This window comes from Anopheles arabiensis, chromosome 2 (assembly GCF_016920715.1).
Source record: "Anopheles arabiensis isolate DONGOLA chromosome 2, AaraD3, whole genome shotgun sequence".
Classification (NCBI taxonomy): Eukaryota; Metazoa; Arthropoda; class Insecta; order Diptera; family Culicidae; genus Anopheles; species Anopheles arabiensis.
In genome coordinates this window covers 91,700,605-91,726,047 of record NC_053517.1, presented here as the reverse complement: position 1 = coordinate 91,726,047, position 25,443 = coordinate 91,700,605, and the positions used below count along the sequence as shown (strand labels likewise).

At 45.7% G+C, this 25,443-nt stretch overlaps 4 protein-coding genes across 15 annotated transcripts; 1 reads left to right on the top strand and 3 right to left on the bottom strand.

Annotated features, from left to right (window-relative positions):
- Positions 1-106: 106 nt before the first annotated feature.
- Positions 107-9,249, top strand: LOC120897946 (muscle M-line assembly protein unc-89). Of its 7 annotated transcripts, none has more exons than XM_040303182.1 (11): positions 107-198; positions 308-571; positions 824-938; positions 1,525-1,683; positions 1,888-2,060; positions 4,197-4,520; positions 4,928-5,181; positions 5,254-5,464; positions 6,593-6,964; positions 8,343-8,504; positions 8,595-9,249. In XM_040303182.1, exons 2-11 carry the CDS (start codon positions 498-500, stop codon positions 8,797-8,799), a joined length of 2,049 nt encoding a protein of 682 aa, XP_040159116.1. In that variant the 5' UTR covers positions 107-198; positions 308-497; the 3' UTR covers positions 8,800-9,249. The 7 variants fall into 7 exon arrangements, with proteins under 7 accessions (XP_040159116.1, XP_040159117.1, XP_040159115.1 ...); XM_040303183.1 differs by having other exon boundaries at positions 133-227; positions 8,358-8,504; XM_040303181.1 differs by having other exon boundaries at positions 133-227.
- A 5,868-nt stretch (positions 9,250-15,117) lies between these two features.
- Positions 15,118-15,865, bottom strand: LOC120897951 (multifunctional methyltransferase subunit TRM112-like protein). The gene is made up of 3 exons (XM_040303197.1): positions 15,716-15,865; positions 15,520-15,621; positions 15,118-15,452 (listed from the first exon to the last, which is right to left on the bottom strand). The coding sequence occupies exons 1-3, from the start codon at positions 15,791-15,793 to the stop codon at positions 15,264-15,266; spliced, it is 369 nt and encodes a 122-aa protein (XP_040159131.1). The 5' UTR covers positions 15,794-15,865; the 3' UTR covers positions 15,118-15,263.
- A 191-nt stretch (positions 15,866-16,056) lies between these two features.
- Positions 16,057-20,339, bottom strand: LOC120897948 (uncharacterized oxidoreductase YjmC). 6 transcript variants are annotated; one of them, XM_040303190.1, is made up of 6 exons: positions 20,066-20,339; positions 18,171-18,579; positions 17,158-17,565; positions 16,873-17,087; positions 16,448-16,804; positions 16,057-16,381 (listed from the first exon to the last, which is right to left on the bottom strand). In XM_040303190.1, the coding sequence occupies exons 2-6, from the start codon at positions 18,535-18,537 to the stop codon at positions 16,223-16,225; spliced, it is 1,506 nt and encodes a 501-aa protein (XP_040159124.1). In that variant the 5' UTR covers positions 18,538-18,579; positions 20,066-20,339; the 3' UTR covers positions 16,057-16,222. The 6 variants fall into 6 exon arrangements, with proteins under 6 accessions (XP_040159124.1, XP_040159125.1, XP_040159127.1 ...); XM_040303191.1 differs by having other exon boundaries at positions 20,126-20,339; XM_040303193.1 differs by having other exon boundaries at positions 20,152-20,339.
- Positions 20,340-20,438: 99 nt separating this feature from the next.
- On the bottom strand, positions 20,439-22,463 carry LOC120897950 (chaperone protein DnaJ 2-like). Its single transcript, XM_040303196.1, has 5 exons — positions 22,079-22,463; positions 21,835-21,959; positions 21,626-21,722; positions 21,028-21,548; positions 20,439-20,677 (listed from the first exon to the last, which is right to left on the bottom strand). The coding sequence occupies exons 1-5, from the start codon at positions 22,150-22,152 to the stop codon at positions 20,577-20,579; spliced, it is 918 nt and encodes a 305-aa protein (XP_040159130.1). The 5' UTR covers positions 22,153-22,463; the 3' UTR covers positions 20,439-20,576.
- Positions 22,464-25,443: the final 2,980 nt, after the last annotated feature.

The following is a 25,443-nucleotide window of genomic DNA, read 5'->3' as shown; positions in this document are numbered from 1 at the left end:
GTGAGGATTGTTTTGACTGAGATATTTTTGCACATTTTTTTAATTTGTTTGAAACACTCAAAGATACAGAAAATAAAGGAACAACAAAATTCACCGCATTCAAACTCAACGAAGCTTTTTGACGTTTGAAGCAGGGTCCATCCATGACGTCACCGTTATTTATAAACAAACCAGTGCTGTTCTGTGTACGGTGTTTGGGTGCGTACGTTTCCCTCCCAAAATCTACCGTAGATATCGTGATCTGATTGATGAACTTACTTTCAGAAGCTTAATATTCGTTTACAAAATTATCGTTCCCCAAAATTAGCTACAAGACGGTCGTGATGTGTGACGCTCCGCTAGCCTAAATTCCCGCGCCTTCGCCAGTGGAGCAGAAGAAGCACCGAACTTCCGCGCAGTCGCAGTCAGAACATTCCCTCGTCAGCTCCAGCAGCACGTCGCAGCAGCATAACAGCGTTTGAAGGCATTAATCTGAGCAGAAGCGTGCAGTGAAAAGCATGTCCGAGCAAATGGAGCAAGTAGGGCTACCGCCCGGTTGGGATTGTAAATACGATTCCAGAACAGGTCGCTAGTAAGTAAACCCCGTTTTGCCTTTTGGATGGTTTTTCTTTACTCAAATCGCCTGCCAACGCACGTGTGCGCTCGCCACATAGGGCGCGCGCTTTGGAAAAATTGTGCCAGGGAAAATCCAACATGGCGATAAGGAAACCATCCTGGACCGTGTGTGTGTGTGTGTGTCTGTGTATGGGAGTGCGTTTGGTTGCATAACTTAACTAATTTCCCACACACCCTCCACTGTGCTTAACTGTGTCATTTCGTGCAGCTACTACGTGAACCTGTTCACCAAAACGACGCAATGGGAGGATCCGCGGGCCAGGATCCGTCAGCTGCAAACTGGAGCACCACTTCACATCTCGAACGATAGCATTTCCATGCAGGTAAGTGTGTGTGTGTGTGTGTGTGTGGCGAGGAGGGGAGGGGGCGAATGTGTGTCACCATGCTTTCCGTGTGCGTGCGTCAACGACGATCCTTGGCGAAACAACTGAAGCCCAAGCAATGAATGTGCGAATCCAGGCAGGCTGGAGGGCGTGCTCACGACAAGAGCCCTGCCTCAAGAGGGCATTCGGGGGAAAAGGAGGCTATAGGAATTAGTTAATGAGAAGTAGGCCGGGGAAAGAACGAAAGACAGAGACAGAGTCGGGCAAACATACATGTTCCCTCGTGTAAATGTATCTTGTTGCAACTTTAATCATCCTTTCTTAGTGGCTAGTCCTTCGGTTTGGTGTAAGGTTCTGATGTACAACTGTCCTAACTATACTTTCAAATCGTTATTTGCCTCTATCTCTTTCTCTCTCTCGTTTTATGCGCTATCTTGTGTATCCTGTGTATCCTGTCTGTATTTGACTGTCCCGTCCGTATCATCCCGCCCGTCTGTGTACATTCTGTAAACTGTTGTATCCTTCCTACCACCGGAAATATAACATCGTATACACTCACGCTGCCACCATCATCGTAAAACCGTAGCCAGTGCATGGTTCTCCCTATCATGTGTACCCCGCCAGTAACTCGTTCTATCCAGCCCAGGCCGCCTTCCAGAATCCACCCTCCGGTGTGCCGAGCCTTAATGCTAGCCCCAACCTTGCCCAAAGATTGCAACAGCAGCAGCAGCAGCAGCAACACATCGTAAGTATCCTCTTGCCTTTCCCATTGCCTCGTACGCTTCCAGTCGATGTCCTGTAGACTAATCAATTACGCATACCCTGGTGCTAAAAGGCATCCGGCAAAACCAACAAACACAACACCACCTGTGCCCAGCACTGGTCACACAGTAATTAAATTATCCTTTTTCTTTCCCTTTCTTCCGACAACCGAACCACCACCACACAGGAAATGTCACCGATGGTACGGCCCAGCCCGCGGATGGGGCTCGGACGCCAGGGCATGGTCGAGACGACGTTCACCACGAACGTGACGGCGGCCGAAACCGATCTCACGGTCGCTAAAATTAACTCCATGTTTCCCACCGTGCCGGAAACCCACATCCGGATGCTGCTGAAGAAGTGAGTATTTGGGGCTAGGCGGTAGGGAGTCCCTCTATCACCACCATCACCACCGCCGCTACATCCATATATACACACAAACACAATACACTGATAAGTACACGTCGTTAAGAGCACTTAGTGGTGGGAGCCCGGAATCGTACTGGAGTTGACTTCGGAGCCGATTTTGGGGCCGATTCCAGAGTTCCGGAGTGAATCCGGAATCGATTCCGGAATCAGCCTAGGAATCGAGCTTGGAATAGCAATTTGATCCGGAGCGGAACCGAGCTAAGGTATCGGCGATTTCGATTCCGGAGGCGATTTTGGAGTTGAATCGGAATAGGTTCCGGAATCAGAATCGGTTCCGGATTCGGAATCGACCTGGGAATCGCAATTTGATCCGGTAATAGAATTAGAAATTGACTCCTGAATTGGAATTAGCTCCAGAATGAGAATCAGTTCTTGAATTGAAATAAGAAGCTTCGGAAGCGAAATCAGTCCGGGAATCTCCATGAGAATGGATCGTTTACAAGTAAATTTTGATTCTTTGCGGCTATCAATACGTAGCATCATTGGATCCAAACATCTCTTCTTATGGAGATGCCGAAACGGACTTCGATTTCGAAACCGATTGTGATTTTGGAGCCAATTCCGATTCCGGAACCGATTTCGATTCCGGAACCGATTATGATTGCGGATCTGGAGCCGATTCCGGAGCCGATTCCGATTCTGTAGCCGAGTCCTTACTGGACCTATTATCCGGAATCGATTCCAGAAAACTTCGGAGCTAGCCGTATACGATTCCAACAAAAACTTCATTTTTCCCATCACTAAAGAGCACGTCAGGTTCGTCATCAGTTTGTAATAACATTAAAAACCTGTCGCAAGGGTTGTAACAGAACCGGTTCGAATGGGAACTTACGCGCAGCGGAATCTAATTACGTCAACTATTTTTGCATTTGCCAATTAGATTGCATACTTTAGTAGCTGTTGTTACTAAATAAGAAAATTAACATTGTAAATGTTATTAACATACTTTAAGAAAACCTTGATATTAGTTAATGTAACGAATCAATATAATAATATGAACAGTGTTGGAATTGTGGAAAAAATAGGGAAGCTAAGGACAAACAATCAATGGAATAGATCAGAACAGTACCAGGGCATATCCCTGCTTTAAACACACAACATCACAAATCACAGCTTTTTTTGCCGCGCTGTGTGTGTTTGTGCTTTGCGCTGTTCGTGCAATGCTTTCCGTTGCTTTTGGTCCCATCAAAGCACATCCTTGCTTTTTTTTCATTACTGTCTATCTTTCCCCTGCTCACCGCGCTCTTTATCTAACTGTAACTGTGTGTGTGTGTGTCTGTCTGTGTGCCACGCAAGCACTGCCACTCTTCTGTCCTTTTTATTTTCTTGATAGCTAAGCTTTGCTTTCTACGCTTTTCTCGTTGTGTATGTAGCTCACGGCAGATTCTTGTATCCTTTTTCTTTTTTTTTACTGTTTTTTGTCGTGCCGTGGTTTGTGTACCACGAGCACTCGCTCCCAGCTCCATCTTCATTGATCTTTGGTTGTGTGTGGCCTCGGGGCACCCATTCATTGCAAAGCAAGTGAGAAAGCTGTTTGATCTTGGTGCTTGGTGGCTTTGGGAAGGGTTTTTGCGGGAAAGGAGCTGCATCTTTTTTTAGCTTTCGCCCAGCCCACAATGGCCGCATAATATCGATCGAGCAAGATAGCAATACGTTTGTAGAAAATTTAACTACAATTCAAATAAAACTAAGTGGAAAAACGAGCTTTTGTCCACAAACACACACACACACACACTGTCACTTTTTTCGCTTTTCTGCCGTTCGCACACCGTTCGCTTCTCCGTTTTTGTACACTTGACACGATCTCTGTCCTTTTTCACTCTTGATCTTAATCGCACGCTAACGTTTGTTCTTCTTTCATATGTATCTCGTATCGAACGATTCTCTATCCTATCCAACATACCGCCCGAAACCCGCTCTAAAACACTGACATGAAAAACAAAAAACCAAAAAAACACCAACCGCCCTATCTCCGCTTTCCACGCCGTACCTTTGCCGCCGTATGTTCGTTTGCGCCCCTGCCTATATGCTGCTGCTGCTGCTGTGCTGTGCGCCCGTACAACAAAGGTACTACAACCGTGAGGCGGTCGTAATAAGCGCCCTGCAGGTGGAGAAGCATCCGCTGACGACGCCCGGCCCGTACTCGACGCCACCGCTCGGCCACCGGCCCTTCCACAACACGGCGATGGGCGTCGTGTCCGCGTTCCAGATGACGCCCGTGCTCGGCGGGCGCAGTGAGATGTCCAGCTCGCGCACCGGCAGCCCGGTGCCGCGCCCGGCCAGCGGTGCCAGCGGTAGCTACGCCGGCGGATACGGATCGCCCCGGAACGGACCGGCGGACGGGTATCGCAGCTCGCCGAAGCCCCACTCGTCGCCGAAGATGAAGCTGAGGTTTCCGAATCTTTGGACGCACACTTCTAACGCATCCACTTGCACTTTAACTTTTTATCTCTATGTGTGTGTGTGCCTGCCTGTGTGTATGCTTTTCGCCATTGGGTTTTTTTTTGTTGTTTTCCGTTAGGACACACGCTTGTTTTACAATTTTGTAGCTGTGCTTGTCTTATTTGAAGTGTCGTCACTTTTACTTTTATATTATTTTTTATTCCAGGTTTATATTGATTTGTCCTATTTCGCTCTAAACTGCATGCTGACTATGTTTTGTCCTATATAAGCCTTTATTTTAATTACTTATTAGCTTGAAAGTTTATCCCTCGTTACTTTAGAATGCCTTAAAAACATCTCCGTTTGTTTTCAATTTGACGACTAATATGAACCTTTCACCTTTCACCGCGCCGCAGGTACATGAAGAGCATCTTCCCGAAGGCGGAGGAAACGCTCATCCTGGACGTGCTGGCCAATGCGGACAACAACGTGCAGACCGCTTCCCAGCAGCTGCTCAAGATGGGCTACGACAAGCGCGAGCAGCCCGTGCCGCAGCGCAGTTCCGCCTCCCGCAAGGGAACCGGCACGTCCCAAGCGACCGAGGACGACAAAAAGGAGGAGCTGAAAACACCGACACCGAAGCTCAAGTCGCCGGAGGAAAAGAAGAAAAGTAATGCGCCCCTGTAATAATGGTCGGAATAATGCAGCAAGTAATGGCATGTTCTCTTTCCCTCTGTTTTAGTAAAAGCACGCCTGCAGACCAAGTACAAGGATACGCCGGAGAAGATCATACTGATGGCGCTGGAAAGCGTGGACTACTCGGAGGAGCGCGCCAAAAAGATACTGAACATTGTCATCCAGGAGGACAGGGACAAGAAGAAGAGCGTCAAGATCGAGGCACCCCACAAGGCGGAGGAGGATAAGGAGAATGCACGCGCCAGTGCTGGGCCAAGGTAGGTTCGAATTGGGTGGATGAAAACAGGCACAGAAAACCCCGCGAGAAGAACGCTGCCGCTAATGCACTAGTGCTGCGAAGTGCTTCGTTAGTTTGTTTTTAGTACAACCCAAGCGATCGCGCATCGATCGTCCGCTAGAACTCTTTCCTTTGCAAAGCTTGTTTGAAAACGGCGGCGGCCAATGCAACTAAACTGTCGCGAGGGAAGAGGAAAGAGCATCATCAATAGGCCGCTTTTGTTCCGCACCCGAGCACCCTGCGATGCCGTGCGTGCCGCCCTGTGTTCGGTGTACATATCGTTAGTTTGTCGTTTGCAAGCAATCTGATCCCTCTAAATACCCTAAGCTCGTTCATCTGCATGCGTCTCTAGTGCGCGCTTGACTTTTGTGATGCTGCAGTACCTCACCATAGTTGCGTGTCAGAGTACAAAACCTGTAAGTGAAGCATTTTTAGAACAACTAGTTTGCTAGTGTGCTCCGGATCTCTCTCATCTCTCTGTTTACAAATGTGCTACAATGCTTCACATCGCGCATAAACGCATCCGGTAGCCGCTCAACCTTCCACTCTCCTTCACTATTTCTCTCGCTCTCTCCTTTTCTCCGAGTTTCTCTCTATCTTCATTCTCGTTCTCGTGTTTTCTTTTCTTTTCATCCAACATTTCAAAAATCACACCACCCCTCTCGGCCCATTTAAAACAAAAAAATCTACGCAAAATAATGCAAATTGTTTGGTTTTCAAACACAACAAAATTAACCAAAAACAAACTGGAATCAACCACCATCAACAACAATCTTTCAAATGCGCGATCATCCTGAATGTTCTAAAACCGAAACAAAAAACAATTGCTATTAATTATCGTGTATCGTCACCAATCGATGATGCCCGTCGGAACCGGTGCACTTTCGCCTGCGTTTATCGTACGTGTGTGTGTGTGTTTGTGTGTTTTCCGGCGGCACCCGACCACCACGTGTGTGACATCATCACCACCACCACCACGTACGATCATCATCATCATCACGTTCATGTTTGTTTCACGTGCGTTCGTGCGTGTGTGTGTGTGCGTTTACTTGTATTTGTGTCTTCTATTGTGGTGTGTGTGTGTGGCCGCTATTGTTGCTTGTTGCAGTCGAAGCAATAGCACCGCTTCGTCGCAGCCTCGCACACCGCTGCTGGCCAAACGGGCCCACGATGGTAGCGGCGTGGCTGTGGCCCCTTCCCACGACCCGGGCAAGACGACGGTGGACGGCACTGTTAAAGCGACCGAACAGCAGCAGCAGCAGCAGGAAGGCGCGGCAGCAGAAGCTTCAACAACCATCGCAGCGAGCCTGGAAGCGGACCACTCGCCCGGTGCTAGTACGACGGAATCGTCCAGCAGCGACACTACACCGGATGACTCGTCGTCCCCGGACTCGTCACCGGCGACCAAGCTGCGAGACGGCGACGGTGTCCGAAGCGTTGGCAAGCAGAACCGCCCGAAAGCCAAAACCGATCACGCAAAGTATGCCCTTTTGATACCTTTCGATAGTGTGGCCCCCCACGCGCTACCGTTGTTTGTTTTACTTTCCCCTTTTTCTTACTCTATTTTTCTTCCGTGTGTGCGTGTGTGTTTTTTTCTTATGAAATTTACTCTTTGTGTGTGTGTGTGTTTCTATATTTGGTATGCTATTTGGTTTCTATTAAATTTCGTTGTTAATTGTACTAAACATGAACATCCCTGTGCACCAGGCGTGCATCGACACGGCAAGAGATCGTCGCGATCTTTTAAGGTTGCAATGCAATGGTTTTAACAAGTCCGTTTATCCGGTTGTTGAGTGTCGAAGAACATTCGGTGTGGTTTTCTTAATTGAATTCGTTCGATTTCACCATCGGCACAGGTTTTGCGTTGAAGGATGTTCCGTTTCAAGCTTGGTCGTGTTAGCGAATAGACATAACGATAAGTGGGTACTAAATGCTGTAATGTACTAATGCACTAATGTATGTACTAACATCCTGGCTCTATTGTTTAAAAGTCTATTGTTTTTTTTTGCTGTTTTTGTTAATTTTAGTAATTAAATAACAGGAAAGCTTCTTTTAGTACATTCTAATAGTATATCCTTAATTGAACTAAGAAAAGATCTCCTCAGAATGAAACATATCAGAAATTTTAGTGAGTGAGTGAGACGACCAACGGATCTTTGAACGGAACACCCTTTATCATTGCACACATAGTTTAAAGCTGTTATCAAATCTTTACCATTCAATCACCCCCCAAAATATCCCTTATCCGTGTACGTTTGTAATGCACGTTATCTTCACTGATGCAAACCACTATTGTATGTAAGTATTAGTAGATAGCATTCCCATTCACCCGAACCCCTCTATCAGAAGTGTTAAATATGATTTGAACGTTCACCGTTTACTAAAACACATTGTACTGTACAGTTCATCACGCATTGGTTTGTTTTAAATTTGTTTGATTAGTCTAGGAGTTAACCAATTAGTTCAAAGAGTAGGTTTGAGTTCTAGTTTCATCTAAAAAAAGTATACATACAACTAGTAGTTCCATAGACGCATGCGAAATTTAGTACAACGTGTGAGACTACTAACTCGTTTTTAGTACAGAAACGATAAACCCCTAATCGGTTTACTAGCATCACCGTGACACCACGATCATCTGTCATGCATTCTACTTCTCTATCGCCACTTCCCCTTTTCCATCCTTTCGCTCCATATTTGTGTGGGCTCTCTGTCTATCTGTCTGTCTGTCTCTGTCTCTCTCTCTCTCCCCCTCTTGCTCTGTCTCTTCGCTATCTCTATCACGTTCTCTGTTTCTCTTTGCTCCCACTGTCCTTGGCATTACATTTTCTGGTGTTCGTCCCATGCGGTGTAATGTTTAGGTATTCTATTTTTAGAACATCCTCCTCGGAAGACGAATCCAGCGAGCAGCAGATGGGCACCGACGGCAAGCTGGACGGCAAGTCACCGCAGCTAGCGTCCCGCATCCCCACCAAGGGACCGAACATGAAGCTGTTCAAGGGTCCGAACGATGATTTGCTGCTGTAAGTTCTCGTACCCCAATTGTTTTACCTCCATTGTTTTTTTTAAATAAACGATTGATTTATTTTCTATTTCTGTTGCTCTCTTCACAGTACCGATTACGTCACCTGGAACGGTGCCAATCCCGATCTGGCCAAGGGCAGCCAAAAGAAATCGACCGGTCCGGATCGTGCGATACGCACCGAGCGGACGTACAAACCGCACGGACCCAACGCCGAACTGTGCAAAGGGCCGGTTGGGTCGCTCGCCAAGGGCAGCATGTACACGCAGCTGATGAAGGATGTCAAGTGTAACTAGTCGTGGACGGCGTAAGACGTTGCTCCCGCAGGGGGGAGAAACGTCCACGCTGATGGTGGTACTGTGCTACACTACTTTCGTGCGATTTCCAAATCCATCCAGAAAATTAACCGTGTGATGTTTTGATAGATGTAAAATCGATGTAATTGGCTCGTCCAGCACGTTTTTCGTTGGCATGTGTAGTGTTTTTGGAGAAATTCTCATTCGTAAGAGTTGTGACCACACCGGTTTTGGGATGAAACATTGATAATACTTAGGACTGTAAAAGGGGTACGGGAGGGCGTAGAATTGGAAGCCGTGTAGAAGTGAATTGTAGGTGGCCACCTTTGGTTGCGGTTTTTAGTTTGTAAGCACCAACATTAATCGTCTATTATCCATTTTTTTATCAATTTACATTTACAAGGGCCTATTTTTATATGAGTGACTTAAAACATTACCCAGTTTACATTATTTCTTATCGTGTACTTCATCGATGATCGTGTACTATGCACGATGGCACCGTTGGTGCACATGTAGATCATACAAAAAACATGATCATCATAATGATCATGAATTTACCAATCCAGAAAAAAGCCCGAAATACCTTTACGTTGCCATAAAAATAGCATACCACGTGTTTGAATTGTTACAGGATTTCTGGCTTGAAACAGCAGCTCGCACATTTCCAACGTGCAATCGACTTAGTGTGACAATAGAGTCGGGATAGTGCGCTGAGCGCTTGCAAGCAAAAATTCTCGGTACAATCTCTAAACCGCCAGATTGCGAGAGCAGCCTAAATCATTCCAAAGACGCTAAAGAAACAGGTATAGTGTTGTTGAACGGTAGAAGTATTTATAGCAAACACATTACAAATTACACTTACAACGGCCGATATTTGCGGAGAGCATTATAAATGATCGTTTGAAATTCGATTCATCTCACTACTACGACTACAACACGATAAGCACTACTTACTAGAGGGGTTGATTTATTACCAAACTGGGAACTCGCACATGTGTTACATGCAAAACGTACATGACTAATCACACATATAGCGCAAATGGAGTGGAATAAGTTAGACGCAATGATATTTTTCTAGCAACAGTTTAAACACACATATACACACGCATTCTAAAGCAAGAGCCACATAGAGCCACAGCAAAATGTGTTGAAGAGCAAGCCTTGAGTAAAATAGTAGGCTATGATTATTAATGTAAGATTCTAGAAATATAGTCTTGTTCCAACCAGCAACCTTTACACAGCTACTCTCTACAGGTTATGGGCCCAGAACCTAAAATTGATTAAAGATCCAGAATATCGAAGACTTGAATCTAGAAAGTTTAGTGAAAATGGCGCTTCCTAGCTCAAGCAATTCCTCGTCAAGTTTCGTCGGTTCGACAAGTATTCCCTCCATTGAACGTCTGCTCGGTCGGGAAAATTGGACATCCTGGAAGTTTGCTGCTAAAACGTTTCTACAACTCGAAGGACTTTGGGAAGTAGTAAAACCTGTGAAAAAAGAGGATGGAACTTTCGAAACGGTGGACGAAAAAAGGATTTGCAAGCCAGATTGAAGCTCATCCTTTTACTCGACCCAACAATTTATGTCCATATTGAAGACGCGGAATCGGCTCGATCTGCTTGGGACAAATTGGAAATGGCGTTTGAGGATAAAGGGCTTTCTAGGCAAATCGGCTTGCTTCACAAGCTGATTAAGTCTGATTTGGATACATGTGGCTCAATGAATTCATACGTGAATCAGGTAATATCCACGGCAAACCAACTAAATGCCATTGGTTTCCAAATTGCCCGACTTGTGGGTAGGAATGATTCTTTTGGCTGGTTTACCGGAAGAGTATCGACCGATGATTTTGGCTATGGAGAATTCTGGTGTTGCAATCACAGGCGACTATGTGAAGACAAAACTTCTTCAAGAGAGGCCGTTGCTATGTAACGAAAATGTTCAAGCGTTAGCCACTAACAAACGTCGTGAAGTTTTCAAGCCAAAACAGAAGCCTTCTTCGTCGAAAGGTCCGCAATGTAGGAAATGTGGCCGGTATGGTCATATTGCGAAATTCTGCAAGGATGATCGAAAAGGAGGAACAACGTTGTGTACGGTGCTATCGACATTTGGAAACAGTGAAGCTAACGAGTGGATTTTGGATTCGGCAGCGTATGCGCACATGACTAGCAACAAGGATTTATTGAGCAACCTGCAAAACGCAACAGGTAAAGTAGTTGCTGCTAACGGAGGAACTCTGGACATTGTCGCTCGTGGAACTGCTATAATACAACCGAAATGCATGGAAGAGATTGTAACGATCAGCGATGTAAAGCTGATTCCAGGTTTAACATCGAATTTACTTTCGGTTAGCAGGATGGTAGAAAAGGGATATACTGTTCAATTCAACACCAAAGGTTGCAAAGTATATAACCCTAGCGGCAAGTTGGTGCTTACTGGTATTCACAACAATAATCAGTTCAAGGTGGAACAGGTAGCGAACAACATGCAGGAGGCTCTGTCGTGTAACACAGCAGAAAGTTTCGAATTGTGGCATAAACGGATGGGGCATCTGGGTGCTGTGAATCTCAAGAAACTTGCTGGTGGTTTGGCAACTGGCATCACATTGAAAAATATGGACGGTGCGGATTGCAGAGTTTGCTCGTTAGGCAAACATTCGAAGTTACCGTTTCCGAAGAAAGGTTCTCGAGCTGAAAATGTCTTGGATTTGGTTCATTCGGACATTAATGGACCGATGGAAACGCACTCGCTTGGTGGACATCGATACTACATCACGTTCATCGATGACAAGACGAGGCGTATATTCGTTTATTTCCTTAAGACGAAATCTGAAGTAGAAGTTTTCGAAGCCTTCAAGAGATTCCACGCGATGGCGGAGCGTCAAAGCGGAAGGAAGCTTAAAACACTACGTACAGATAACGGTAAGGAATATATGAACAAATCCCTAACATCGTTCTTGCAGAAAGAGGGCATCCGCCATGAAACTTCGAACGGATACACACCACAGCAAAATGGACTGGCGGAACGTGCCAACAGAACTATTGTGGAAATGGCGCGGTGTTTACTGTTCGAAGGAAACATGACCAAAGGTTTTTGGGCGGAGGCGGTTTCAACAGCAGTTTATCTTATCAATCGTTCTCCTACACGTGGACACAATTTAACTCCTGAAGAAGCGTGGAATGGAAGAAAACCTGATCTTTCACATCTGCGTGTGTTTGGAACGAAAGCGATGGTAATGATTCCGAAGGAGAAGCGACGTAAATGGGATCCGAAATCTCATGAGTGCGTTCTGACTGGCTTTGATGAAGAAACGAAAGGATATCGTCTGTACGACCATAAAAAGAAGCAAACGATCATTAGCCGCGAAGTAATTTTTTTTAGATGAAGGTTGTTCATCGAACGTGACAGTTACAGCAATGCAAGAGCCAAGAAGAACATTCGTTAGACTGGACATCGAGGAAACAACTTCAATCCAACCTGTGCAAATCCCGGTTCCCAATTTTGCACCCGATGCTGGATCAGACAGCACGTTGGAAGAAAATGATGCAGAAACGGATGGTGAACTCGATGAAAGTACGACAGATGACGAAAACAACACTAGTACAGAAACGATGGTACAATCTGAAGACGATTCGAGTGATTTTCTTGGGTTTTCCGGAAGCGATGTCGATGGCTTTGTAGCAGTTGCGTCTGGTATGTACAGTGGAACATATGCTGATCCTGTTTCACACCAAGAAGCACTCGCTAGGGATGATAGCAAAGAATGGGGGACTGCCATGCAGGAGGAGTATAACGCTCTGATGGAGAACAAAACCTGGACGCTAACTTCGCTCCCGAAAGGAAGACAAGCCATAAAATGCAAATGGGTGTATCGGACTAAATGCGATTCATCTGGAAATTTAACTCGATACAAGGCTCGTTTGGTCGTCAAAGGATTTTCACAGCGAAAGGGGGAAGATTATGATGAAACGTACGCTCCCGTGGTACGGTATTGTTCGCTGCGATACCTTTTTGCCCTGGCTATCAAGCATGATCTGATGATAGATCAAATGGATGCAGTAACAGCATTTCTGCAAGGAGATCTTGATGAAGATATTTACATGGAGCAACCACCTTGCTTCGTTGATGGACAGCGGAAAACGTTGGTATGTAAACTTAACAAAGCTATTTATGGTTTGAAGCAGGCGAGCCGAGTTTGGAACAACAAACTGGATGCAGCATTACAACGGTTCGGCCTGATACCAACTCAGTACGATCCTTGCGTGTATGTAGGTAGCGAAGGAGGTAAGATCATTATCGTTGCTATATACGTTGACGACATGATGATTTTTAGCAACGATGTGGCATGGAAAAAGCAGCTGAAGAAACATCTTTGTAGTTGTTTCCGTATGAAGGATTTAGGAGCAGCACAGCACTGCCTAGGTATAAGGATTCAACGGACAAAAGAAACCATCAAGTTGGATCAAGAAATCTACATAGAATCTATTTTAAAGAGGTTCAATATGGATAAATGTAAACCAGTGGCAGTTCCAATGAACAACAGTGAGAAGCTGACCAAGGAAGAAAGTCCGAAGAGTAACAATGAAACTGCTGCGATGAAAGATGTGCCGTATCAAGAAGCCGTTGGGTGTTTGATGTATTTGGCACAAAGTACTCGCCCAGACATTCTGTACGCGGTGAACATGCTGAGTCGATTCAACAAAAATCCAGGACAAAAACACTGGAACGGAGTGAAGCATGTTATGCGCTATCTTCGAGGGACTTCTAATTTTAAATTGGTTTACAAAAAAAATGTAGATTCGAAAATTATCGGTTACTGTGATGCTGATTGGGGATCTGATCCAGATGAACGAAAATCCACCACTGGCAACATCTTTATGGCGCAAGGAGGAGCAATTTCATGGATGTGCAAGAAGCAACCGACGGTAGCCTTATCTACGTGTGAGGCTGAATACATGTCTGTATCGGCGGCGGTACAGGAAGCCTCATGGTGGCGCGGACTTTCTGCGAAACTGGCGAATGCGGATGAAGTGATTGAAATTCGTTGTGACAATCAAAGCTGCATTGCGATCGCGAAGAATGGTGGGTATCATCCACGAACGAAACACATTGATATTCGTCACCATTTCATCAAAGATGCTCTCAGCCGTGGGATTGTCACTCTAGAATATGTTAGCACGGAGGACCAGATTGCAGATGGACTTACTAAACCATTGCAACGGACTAAATTCGAGATTAGTCGCGAGTTAATGGGTATCTCTGAGGCTTGAGGAGGAGTGTTGAAGAGCAAGCCTTGAGTAAAATAGTAGGCTATGATTATTAATGTAAGATTCTAGAAATATAGTCTTGTTCCAACCAGCAACCTTTACACAGCTACTCTCTACAAAATGAATTACCGATTATGATAAAATGTAGCAAAAAAGCCGCTAGAGTTCGATTATATTCTCAGATTCGTGTAGTTCTATTCGGAAGGGTGCGAGGCTGGATGTGTCGGTATGTGTTTGTTAATGGATTAATGAAGTTGTTGTTTGCATAGACTAAATTCCCCGCACGTTTCCGAAGACAAGTACCGAAAGGAAAGGCGTAGTAATGAGGAATGAGGCAATCTCACTTTTCATGATAGCACGTTACTATGTGCCTACATATGTATGCGATACATGATAGATCCAGTGTAAAATGGTAGAATGCTCGAATTAGCCCCGAAAATGCCAACACATCTTGCGGTAGGGTTAATTAATGTAAATTAAAAGATTGTGGGTTTCTTATTATGCTGTTTAGGTTAACATAACAATGATGTACTTTTGATATTTTGGACGACAGTGCCGTAAATTCCACCAAAGATCAGAACAAAAACCTATGTTTTTCCTTAGAATTTAAGTTTGGGCCATATTTTATCTAGTTTTTAAAGTTGATCGATAATTATATTGGTTTGTTGATTTTTGTTTAACGGGGAAAGAGTTTTAAATGGACGTTCAATAGATTTCTGTTACGATTTCACTTATTTTTGTGTATCGTTTAGTTTGGAATTTGAGATACGAACAAATTGGTGGTGAAAAAACAAAACCCCTGTGTACCTTACTGCAAACATTGTAACTGCAAAACCAATTCGTCCTTTTCCACGCATCCACTGCATGAGCGTGTTAATTAGCATTACCATATTTGTAATCATAGGAGAAAATAACCATTAATATTACACCTTTCTTCCAAAGCGTTTGGATGTTTGGCGAACAGGCAGAGATGCTGTTCGACGATACATACACACTCAGACTTCATACGATTAAAGAACAATAAACGGTTTGCGAACAATACGATGGGAAGTGTTCTGGAGGTTGATTATTATAAGCTTTATATTATTACTTTAACTTACACAATACCACATAACAACGACGAGTGTTTCAATAAAATGCCTTCAAAATGCGGGCACATGTGCGGGCCCACGTACCACTAGCACACACACACACCCGCACTAAACTTCATCCTCGTTCAGCAGCATGTTCGGGATGCCGTTGTTGATCGGGAAAATGCGCCCCGTTTCCGGACACTCCAGCGTACCCTCGACCACGTCCACCTCGAGCAGGATGTGGTGCAGCTTCTGGAGCGTTTCCATATCGTTCTGGATGTCGGCCGGCATGGCACTGGGAATGTCGGAACCGATCTGTAACGGGAGCGGAAACGATCGAGGTTACAGTTACGCCTCATTTGCGCCTCGTTTGTGGGCTTACATTGGTTGCCGCCGCACTAATGGCGCTCCATTCTAGCCTTGGCAGCATACGGGTAATGAATTCCGAGTTAAAATCCGCATTCACTTCCTTCTTTTCCACGATCTGTATGGGTGCAAGGGAGCATAAAGAAACAGTGCAAAAGTGCATTAAAAACGTTGCTGAACGGCATGGTAACCACAAGCAAATCGGTACTTACATTCAACTTTAGAGGATATCCCACTTTAACGCCGCGAATGCACTTGGAGGTCAGAAAATTGTACGTTAATAGTTTCATTTTCGAGCACGTTTTGCGTCCGTTTCGCTGTGCCGCAGAAAATTTTGTTTATGTATTGATCCGCCGCATGGGGCAAGCTGTCAGTTTGCAAAGCGAAATGTCACTTTGGTGTTGTTTCGTTCCGGGGGGTAGGAATGTCACAGTTTTGTTTACAATTTCGCAACCAACGCAAAAGTGCGCAGAATTTGGGAGAAAAGTTGTAAAATTTAATTGTAATTTCTATTTAACTGTCTTTCACACTACGTAAGATAAAGAAAACGATATTTTAGTTTGTCCTTATCAAGTTAATACTTTATTGAAAGGTTTCCTTTGGTTGGAATCTTTGAAAAAAATGCAACAAATGTCAATAATGCAACAAAAAGGACAAAGCACATAAGAACATTGATATGTGTTACTCTGAAACCTGCTGTGCGTTGCGCCGTTTTTACTTTAAATCACTTCAATCGGCTTCACGCCCAGCCGTTCCGACAGCTCGGTGCAGGTCTTGATTTGGTTTACGTGGTACGCAAGACCACCTTCCTTGTCCACCATTGCCATGTGGTGCAGTTCCGGATCTCCTGCCACCAGGACGGGATGATTGGGATCAGTCTGTAAGTAGATACGCGTACATGAGTAACGAAAAAGAGAGCAAACAAAAATGCAGCTTTCACAAACCATTGGCATGTTGCGCAGAATGCCGGTCAGATCGGACAGCCGGCCTTTGAAGCCCGGTGCAAAGCAGGCAGGATTGATCGCCACGAAGCACTGGCCCAGATCCGCCTCCGAATCGGCACCGGCGTGGGTCCACTTGCGGATCTTCGTGGCGTAGTTCGCACCGGCCAGCACGCCGCAAAACACTTCCACCATCGCGCCGAGTCCGTAACCCTTGTAGCCGGACGTTAGTTCGGTGCCGCCGAGCGGCATGAGACAAGCGGTGTCGAACGCCACGCTTGCGTCCGTCGTCGGATGTCCATCGGGACCCTGGGCCCAGCCGACCGGGATGGGTTCGTTCTTACGGCGCTGCATTTCAATCTAATGGCAATGAGAAGAAAGCTTGTTAAACGTACATTCTTACAGTGAGCACCATGCTCCCCACCAACCTTTCCGACAGCGACGGCCGTGGTGGCCATGTCGAGCACGAACCCATCGCCATCCTTCCCAGGCGCTCCCACCGAAATTGGGTTCGTCCCGAGGGCGGCCTCTTTGCTGCGGGTTGGGCTGGCCAGCGGTGAAGTGTTCGTCATCGACATGCCAATGCAGCCAGCGTTCATCGCACGCAGCGTGTACCATCCCGCAATGCCGTAATGATTCGATCCTAAAATTAGAGGAAAACTTGTTCCAGAACAACGCACAAATCAAAACACAATACAAACAACAACACTTACGCTTAGCACAAACCCATCCAACGCCGACCTCCTTCGCCTTGCGGATCGCCAAATCCATGCAGAAGTTGCCGACGACCGCACCGAGCCCGTTGTTCCCGTCGACCCATGCCGTGGCCGGCGTTTCGTTCAGCACGGCCGGTACGGCCGCCCCGTTGCACGCGTTCTTGTGCAGATCGTTAATGTACATCTCGAGCCGGTTCATGCCGTGGCTGAAGTGGCCACGGTAGTCCGCTTCCACCAGCAGATCGGCCTGCTGTTTCGCGTGGGCCGGCGGAGTGTTGGACTTTACCAGACAGTCCACCATGAAGCGGCGAGCTTCCTCAACGGCCACCAACCCTTTCTTGGCTGCTCCGGTAGTGCTCATGCTGCGCTGCTGGTGATGTTGCACGTGGAAAAACGGTGAGTGTGCTGTAAAATAACAGGAATACAGTAAGAAAAAACACTTTAAAACAATCTTATTGGAAAGAAGATGGTAACGGCGATTCCTACAGAGGGAAGGTATCGATCGACTGCTCCAGCCAAGAGTCGGGATCAGTATCTGAAACGGAGCCAGTTTAGGGCCACCAAACACACCACCAAAGTGGCGTTAAAATTAGGTCGTTCAAATTAAGCGTATGGGTGTGTTACCAAGCCAATTCTACCCGATAAGAGCACGGTATCGTGCCTGTATCAGGGCGGAATGGCCGGAGCAGACCGTGTTTGATTTGTGTCACATTCGTACACGTTTATCTCGGTCCTCAGGGAAGGAAAAGTGGCTATCGCTATCTCTATTGCAACGTTAGCTCTGATGGAGTTCCACTACGAGTGCGGAGATGATACATGTTTACTAACAAAAGATTAGAGCCTTTAGTAAGTGGACACAACCTTATCAAATTTTGTATAATAGCTAATATTGTTCAATTCCTAATGTGTATATCTTTTAGCAAACGAAACCTCCAATTTCTTTGTAAATCGTTCCGAAGATTACTCTATAAAATCCTAAGTGCATCTCGATCATTGTCATTGAACCTCACCTTGCTGTTCCTGCCCGCAGGTAAGCTGATGATGTTCTCGGCACTGTGGCTTCCGTTTGTTCCAGCTGCTTATTTCACTGCCCTGACCTGCTCCTCCACCGGTGGACGATAGTGTACTGCTGCTGTTCGCGGTGCCACTCAGCAGCCGTACGACAACAATGGCCGGAGCATTTATGCCCAACCGCCGTACCGTCGCCGTTGCTATCATTGTCGCCCATCGAGATGATGTTTGCGCAACCGGGCTGGAGCCTGTGCAGTATCCGCGTTGTTGATGGGATGCTGCTGATGGTGGTAGTGCTGTCCGTGCCAGTAGCCCTTTAAAGTGCACACCCACGAAGCGGACGGAGGAGACGGAGGGCGAGTGCATCGTTTTCTATTGTCGATGCACGGGGTTAGCGGTTAGATCGAGCTGGGGAAGAGAGAAATTTTAAGTGAACGACGTTAGGGTAGTTGGTTGCGCAAAGCGTAAACAAATAGAACCGATTCAGCTGGACACCATTGAAGGGAGCATTGGTTTGGAGTGATGATGGGTGGCATTAATTTCAATGATAATTTCCCTTTATGATTTTTGTTCAAGCATTGATGATATAATTCGTTTCTTTATTTCTAATTTTGCAATAATGTAGGAGACTCTATTCAATTTTATTCCCAGTTTTAAATGTTTAAATTCCTATTGTTTGTATTTTTTAAATACATACTTCTATATTAGGGCACGGATTTCTTGTGGTAGTTTTAGTCTATTGATCATATTTGTTTTACCATAATGTAGCAAAAATAAATTCTAAATGTTAAGGCCAAAAAACTGGTTCACATTTCGATAATTTCATCAACTGATTTAAAAACAAACACGCCGTATTGAAAAAAACAAACACGCCGAATGTTAATTGTTAAACTTTCAAAATTGTTTAAAAATGACAATTGTTTGTGTTACTTTTAGTGTGAGCTGTAATAAATTCGCTTCAAGTTGTATTGTATGAAGAGAAACATATTTTAGATGACATGTAGATGCTCCTCTGAACATTTAAATTCGCTTTGAATGGATTTATTGGTTCATAATTCAAAATTTCTTCTATGTGCAACAGTAAAAAAATGTTTAAACGAGTAATTATTGTTTGAGTAACATAAAAGGGAGCAAACAAGTTAACATAAACGACTGTAAGCGTTTCTATACTTCCTCAAACTAAGAAATAATGTGTCTTTTAGAAGATATTAAATATGTTGCTTAAATATTTTGCAACCAGCTCTGTTTAACTAAACGCACGCGCGAACGCCACACACTTACAAGCTGTTATCACCCTGCGCCCTGCTGATCGCAACACAACACCCGCTAATGTAAAACACATACACACACACACACTGCTAATTGTAATCTTAACCCGTACCCGGTCGCTCGTGCACAGCTTGTAACCGATCGGTCTGGTTGCTCCGACGCGCGTTCTGGCCAGTGTTCCGCGAGAAACTGAGTGCGAAAACCGGAGGGGTGCGTTCAACCCGTGAAGAACCCGATCGCACACACGGCCGGCTGTACAATGAACTTGTCGTTGCCGTCCATTCACAAAGGTTTAACCTTGTCCCTCTGCTCAACGGAATCTCTACAGTGGCAGGGTCTAAAAATAAAAGCTTCACGTTTAATCCCCTCGCGTTGTGACACCTCTCCCCTCCTTTTGTGCTCGGGCAAATTGGTGTTTTGTTGTTTTTGCGAGATCCTACCCCTGCCCTACGCAAGAAACGCGCTCGCTCTGTTTGGTTGAGTGCTGTTTGTGTGTGGTTTTGTTTATGTGCTGGGTGCTGTGGCGTTCGATGTGACTGAGTTGCGAGTGTAAAATAAATCAATAATTGTGCCTTCCATGCCTACAACCCCCCCCCCCGCAGGACTGGAATTTGTTCTTGCTTACTTTCTAAAGGGACAATAAGTTCACAAATTTTGCCTATCTTAAGGAACTGTAGTTTTGTGCCAGTGCTGGACGCTCGCCACTATCACCTGTCGTAATCTCTCGTCACACGACACACACTGGACTGGACTGTTGTTTTGTGGAAGTGCACCAATACCAATTGTGCTCGCGGACAGGTAAAGACGCTTCGAAGGGCCCCGTCCTATTACACTACGCCACCGATAACACGGACACTGCGCGCGACTACCCTACACAACCAAACGGCAATGACGCAAACGCCGTGCAGAACAGGTATTTGGAGGGGAAAGCGACGAATGGCAAGGCAGAGCGTAGTACGACGAGTGCACGACGAGAGAGCGAACGAGCAATTGAGCGGTTGAGAGAGCGAGTGTTTGTGTTTTTATGAATGAATGTCGTCATCTACGCTACGAACACGAGGTACAACTACAGTGTATGGCAGATGTTGAGCGTACAGCTCGGACGGGTGCAGTTTTTGGATGCGTATGCGAGCGTCCTAGTTATAGGCGTCCTCCGCGCGACTGAATGAGCTCTCGATCTGACGCAGCAGGTTGGTGGTTTCATCCCGCAGACGGGTTGGCACTGGTAGAAATTGGACTGCAAAAGAGAAAAAAAAAATTGCATATATCATATTTGCTTATCATTTTCGGTTGTCATTGTTTTTTTTGTAAAGATTTCAATAAACGTTCAATTTCGTTATTTATATTTGACGACACTATTACACTACTACTACGGTATTTTCGATTTTGGAAAACAAGAAGAAAAAAAAACTAAAAGTTTACTTTCATTTGATGACTAAATTGAGATAACTGATTCATTTGAAATATCAACGATTATTGGCTGCGGACTTTTACCTTCCCAACAGCCCGAACAGTGCTCCCTTTGCTGAGAGGAATATAGCACCCGCACATGCTTGACATTGCGAAACATCCCTCCCAAAGACTTACCGTAAAACTTGACCACCAGCTTTCCACGCCCGTGGCGCGTCTTCATACCCTCGCCCTCGATCACCTTCACTAGGGGCGGAAGCAACGGGTACGGTTCGTTCAACATCAGCCGAAATGTCTTGTTGTCGATGCCCCTGATGACGACTATGCCGCCCAGCACAGCAACCGATAGCGGTATGTGACAGTTGCAGACAAGATCGTTGCCCTTGGCGCTGAAAGACGGGTGTACGAATTGGCGCAATACAACCAACAGGTCACCCTGCACCGCTCCAATCTGGTTGCCGAGCCCACGCAGTATGATCTGTTCGCCATCGCGCATGTACGGTGTGATATTGACCGACGTCGTTTGATAGATGAGCTCCGACTGACCGGCAATGTTGACCAGCCGTTGATAGCTGACATCCTTCCGCGTCCCGTGGAACAGCTCTTCCAGCTGGACCGGACATTGTATCACGACGGAGTGTGGCCGTACCTGCTCCGACGCGGGCTCAATCAAAAGGGGTGGCTGAATGGCAGCCGAACTGTGGTGGGAAATGATAGTGTTTAAGTTATCGTTTCGTTTTCGGTGCTAACGAATGCACAACGCCCAATGTCTTACCTGCCCAGGGCCAATGACTCAGCGCGGGAGCGTACCGGGGCAGGCAGTTCCTCGCTAGGGTAGCCAGCATCGTACCGGGCACGTATCTCCGGAATGACTGCTCGCGAAGAAAGGAAAGAAGAGAATTAGATACAGCGAGGTGGGGGAAAGATATAAGGATTCAAACTGTCTATAGCGACTGGTTGCCAATCCTGTCGCGCTTGACTCACTCAACGTGCGGTATGCGTGGTTCAGCAGCTCCCAATACTCTTGCTGCTCCAGACCCTGGATCGGGAAATCCGTCGGATCATAGTTTTCCGAATCTGCCCGACACATTGGTGCTAGCCGTTGATAGCTACGAAGAAACAATTAATGCGTAGGATGCGGATCAAACGTAGAATAATTCACTACAATTCCCCAAAAAAGACACCTAGCTCCAAACCAAAACCACAACACACACACACACACACTTACGCAGCGAGGATTTCCTCCAGGGAAGCCTCACGTGCCACTCCCATTACGGCGTACAAATTTTTCTCTTCTTCCATTTCTCACACAAATTATGATAGTCTAAAAATGATTCAAATGATAGCGAACTGGTGCGATGGTAATTTGGTAGCACAAGCGCAGAAAACGGAACCGTCGTGGATGAGGATAATATGCCAAATGCTAGAACCGTCGTTTGGATGACAGTAGTGGATAAATTCACGTCATTGATCCTACACGCATCTGTCAGGTTGGTAACACTGGACCTTGAAGCTGCGTCATCAAGGTAAACAATGCGCGATAGAACGTGAAGTCGGTTCGGGTTTAACTTTACTGTCGCGCGTTTTGCTCCGGTTTTGTGCTAATTTCCATAGCAAGCGCTGTTTTCTTTCTTCTAATTGCTCTGTCGCCGGAATGGTATGTGTTAAACCCGAACGATTAAGGCCGGGCTACATTGATCGTACTCGCACGCGTAATTTTTATTTTCACTAGCGCATCTGGCGGCGGCTGACCGAAGCATTTTGCCAAACAATTTGGAGCCGCTCCAGAAAATACGTTAATTTTCCATGTTTTTTACTTAAATCGGAGGAGAAAAGTTTTGTAAAACGTAGATACACATGTCTTGCACGCATTGCATCCATTTTTGCAATGGAAAACGATGGAAAAACTACTTAATTTTGAGATCCGGCAGGTCCATTCCCTCGATGACCAAAAAAAGCTTCCACCAGCCGCCGCCAGATGCGCTAGTGAAAATCAAAATTACGCTTGCGAGTACGATCAATGTAGCCCGGCCTTTAGAAATCAAGTTGTCTAATAGTGATGGGAAAAATGTAGTTTTTGTCGGAATCGATTCCAGCTAGCTCCGCAGTTTTCTGGAATCGATTCCGGATAGTAGGTCCGGAATCAGTTTCCGGAATCGGCTCCGGAATCGGCTCCGGAATCGGAATCGACTCCGGAATTGGTTGCAGAATCGATTCCGGAATCGGAATCGGCTCCAGAATTGATTCCGGAATCGGCTCCGGAATCGGAATCGGCTCCGGAATCAGAATCGGTTCCGGAATCGGCTCCAGAATTGATTCCGGAATCGGCTCCGGAATCGGATTTGGTTCCGGAATCGACTCCCGAATCGGTTTCGAAATCGAAGTCGGCTCTCGAATCGGAAATGGCTCATAAATTCGAATCGGCTACCAAACGGAGTCAGTTTCGGCATCGCCATAAAAATAGGCGTTTGGGTCCAATCATACTACGTATTGATAACCGCAAAAATTCAAATTTACTTGTAAAAGATCCATTCTCATGGCGATTCCCGCATGGATTTCGCTCGGGAGTCCGCTCGGCTCCGAAGCCAACTCCGGAATCGGCTCCGGAATCAGCTCCGGCATCGGCTCCGGAATTGGCTCCGGAATAGGCTCCGGAATCGGCTCCGGAATCGGCTCCGGAATCGGCTCCGGAATTGGCTCCGGAATCGGCTCCGGAATCGGCTCCGGAATCGGCTCCGGAATCGGCTCCGGAATCGGCTCCGGAATTGGCTCCGGAATCGATTCCTGAATTGGCTCCGGAATTGGCTCCGGAATCGGCTCCGGAATCGACTCCGGAATCGGAATCGATTCCAGCATCGGAATCGGCTCCGGAATTGATTCCGAACACGGAATCGGAATCGGGTAGTTCCGATTCCGAGCTCCCACCACTATTGTCTAATATGCAGTCGAATGTGATGATTGATGATTGAGCCGGATTTGCTGCGGCGCGGATGATGCGTTTGATATTTGATTATCCGATTATCCGTGGTTTTCGCAAGTCCAATTCTTCTGTTTGCTTTGATTGAGTGCCATAAGCCAAAGGGTCGAAAAGGGAATGATTTGTACAATTTGCAATGCTTTTGGTGTGTGCGTGCAGTGTGTAGTAAGAATGAAAGTGATGTAAAAATCATGTTTGAGCCAGTTACCCAACCATTGAACTTGTATTGCAAATAGTGATCCGCGACATTAAAATGTAAACGATGCGTTCCAACCAGTGTGTTGTTATAATTCTGTGAAATGGCAATTGGTCCATCAATGGGCTGCTACCCGAATGGGACGAACAAAAAGGCAATAAAGGTAAGTTGTGCGCACAATTAGGTAAATCTTGATGGGCTCGATGGTTTGGTTAGTTTGTAATTGTTACTTAGTCATGTTACTGTGCCACATCTGCCCCCTAAAAACAATCAATAATGGCACAACAGTAACAGGTAGCCGTTGATTAAACGGGTCTGATTTAACATCTGTTTCCACAGAATTCTTAATCTGATTCTTCGTCGGCTGATTCTCCAATTGCGTGATCTACTTCTGAAACTTTATCTGCAATGTCTGGAATAATTGCTTTTCTAAGCGTTTGTGTTTTATCTGACGGATATGGTTGCCGGTTTCATCTGACAGGAATTAAACAGTAGCGACTTCAGGATTTTCTACCTTTTGATCCAAGTTAGCTATAGTGTTATTGAAAATGAGCGTCCCGTGGTGTAAGGCGTTTTTCCATCTTGAAATGGCCGCGTTTTAGCTTCGTTTTAGGATAACTTTGATCACACCGTCCACTAGTCATGGTTGACTTGGACTATGAATGCAATTTGATTTCAGGTATCGGACGATCGAAGTGGAAAAGACAAAGATGAGTGTTTATGGCAGATATTCCCTTTTCTCCTTCATTTCGTCTTTGGCAATTTGTCATTCGTTTCTGTTCGCTGTGCTTCGATTGGCCCGTTCAACAAAGAAGAAAGAAAGCAAAACCTACGCAGTGCACCTGCTCTGCACACCTGACTCCCGCATTGGCTAGTCAGAGGAACAAGAGAGCGGTTTGTATTTTTACTCTTTGGTTGCTACCTACAACCACCTGTCGGCCACTTGTACACGACCCACACTGCAGGTTTCAGTTGTCTAAGCGTAACGCATGTTTAAATAACTACAATCTTAGCGTCGTAACGCTGTTTCCTTTGCGTATTGCGATAACGTTGACGTGTTCGTGGATTTATATACGTTTCCTTTACTGTGAGACCATTAATATTACTAATATGTACTCACATGGAATAGATTACAGAATCACTGTGAATAATGTTAATTCTTATGTTAAGATATGTTACTCGTTTCAATATCGCTTGTTGTTAATTCATTGTTTGGTTAATGCTTCTTACAGTCTAGGCAATAAAACCGCTTCATCAGAGCATCGCGCACCCTGTCCAGGATCTACACTTTGCTCAGGATCCTGTACATTTTGAATCACCTTTTGACACGTCGTGACTATTCGCTGGACAATAAGCGTATCGCTATGGCTTTCACCCACATTCAGCGGTCTATGATTTTCACATCGGATTGTTTTTGCAG

Coding starts and splice junctions, on each gene's coding strand:
- LOC120897948 (XM_040303190.1), bottom strand. CDS start 18,537: ATGCACTCGCCCTCCGTCTCCTCCGTCCGCTTCGTGGGTGTGCACTTT. Junction 17,088..17,157: donor TGGATGGGTTTGTGCTAAGC/GTAAGTGTTGTT, acceptor CTCTAATTTTAG/GATCGAATCATTACGGCATT. Junction 16,805..16,872: donor CGGCCGTCGCTGTCGGAAAG/GTTGGTGGGGAG, acceptor CATTGCCATTAG/ATTGAAATGCAGCGCCGTAA.
- LOC120897951 (XM_040303197.1), bottom strand. CDS start 15,793: ATGAAACTATTAACGTACAATTTTCTGACCTCCAAGTGCATTCGCGGC. Junction 15,622..15,715: donor GATATCCTCTAAAGTTGAAT/GTAAGTACCGAT, acceptor GCACCCATACAG/ATCGTGGAAAAGAAGGAAGT. Junction 15,453..15,519: donor TTAGTGCGGCGGCAACCAAT/GTAAGCCCACAA, acceptor CTCCCGTTACAG/ATCGGTTCCGACATTCCCAG.
- LOC120897946 (XM_040303182.1), top strand. CDS start 498: ATGTCCGAGCAAATGGAGCAAGTAGGGCTACCGCCCGGTTGGGATTGT. Junction 5,182..5,253: donor GCCGGAGGAAAAGAAGAAAA/GTAATGCGCCCC, acceptor CCTCTGTTTTAG/TAAAAGCACGCCTGCAGACC. Junction 6,965..8,342: donor GCCAAAACCGATCACGCAAA/GTATGCCCTTTT, acceptor TGTAATGTTTAG/GTATTCTATTTTTAGAACAT.
- LOC120897950 (XM_040303196.1), bottom strand. CDS start 22,152: ATGGAAGAAGAGAAAAATTTGTACGCCGTAATGGGAGTGGCACGTGAG. Junction 21,960..22,078: donor CTGGAGGAAATCCTCGCTGC/GTAAGTGTGTGT, acceptor GTTTCTTCGTAG/CTATCAACGGCTAGCACCAA. Junction 20,678..21,027: donor GCTGGTGGTCAAGTTTTACG/GTAAGTCTTTGG, acceptor TCTCTTTTGCAG/TCCAATTTCTACCAGTGCCA.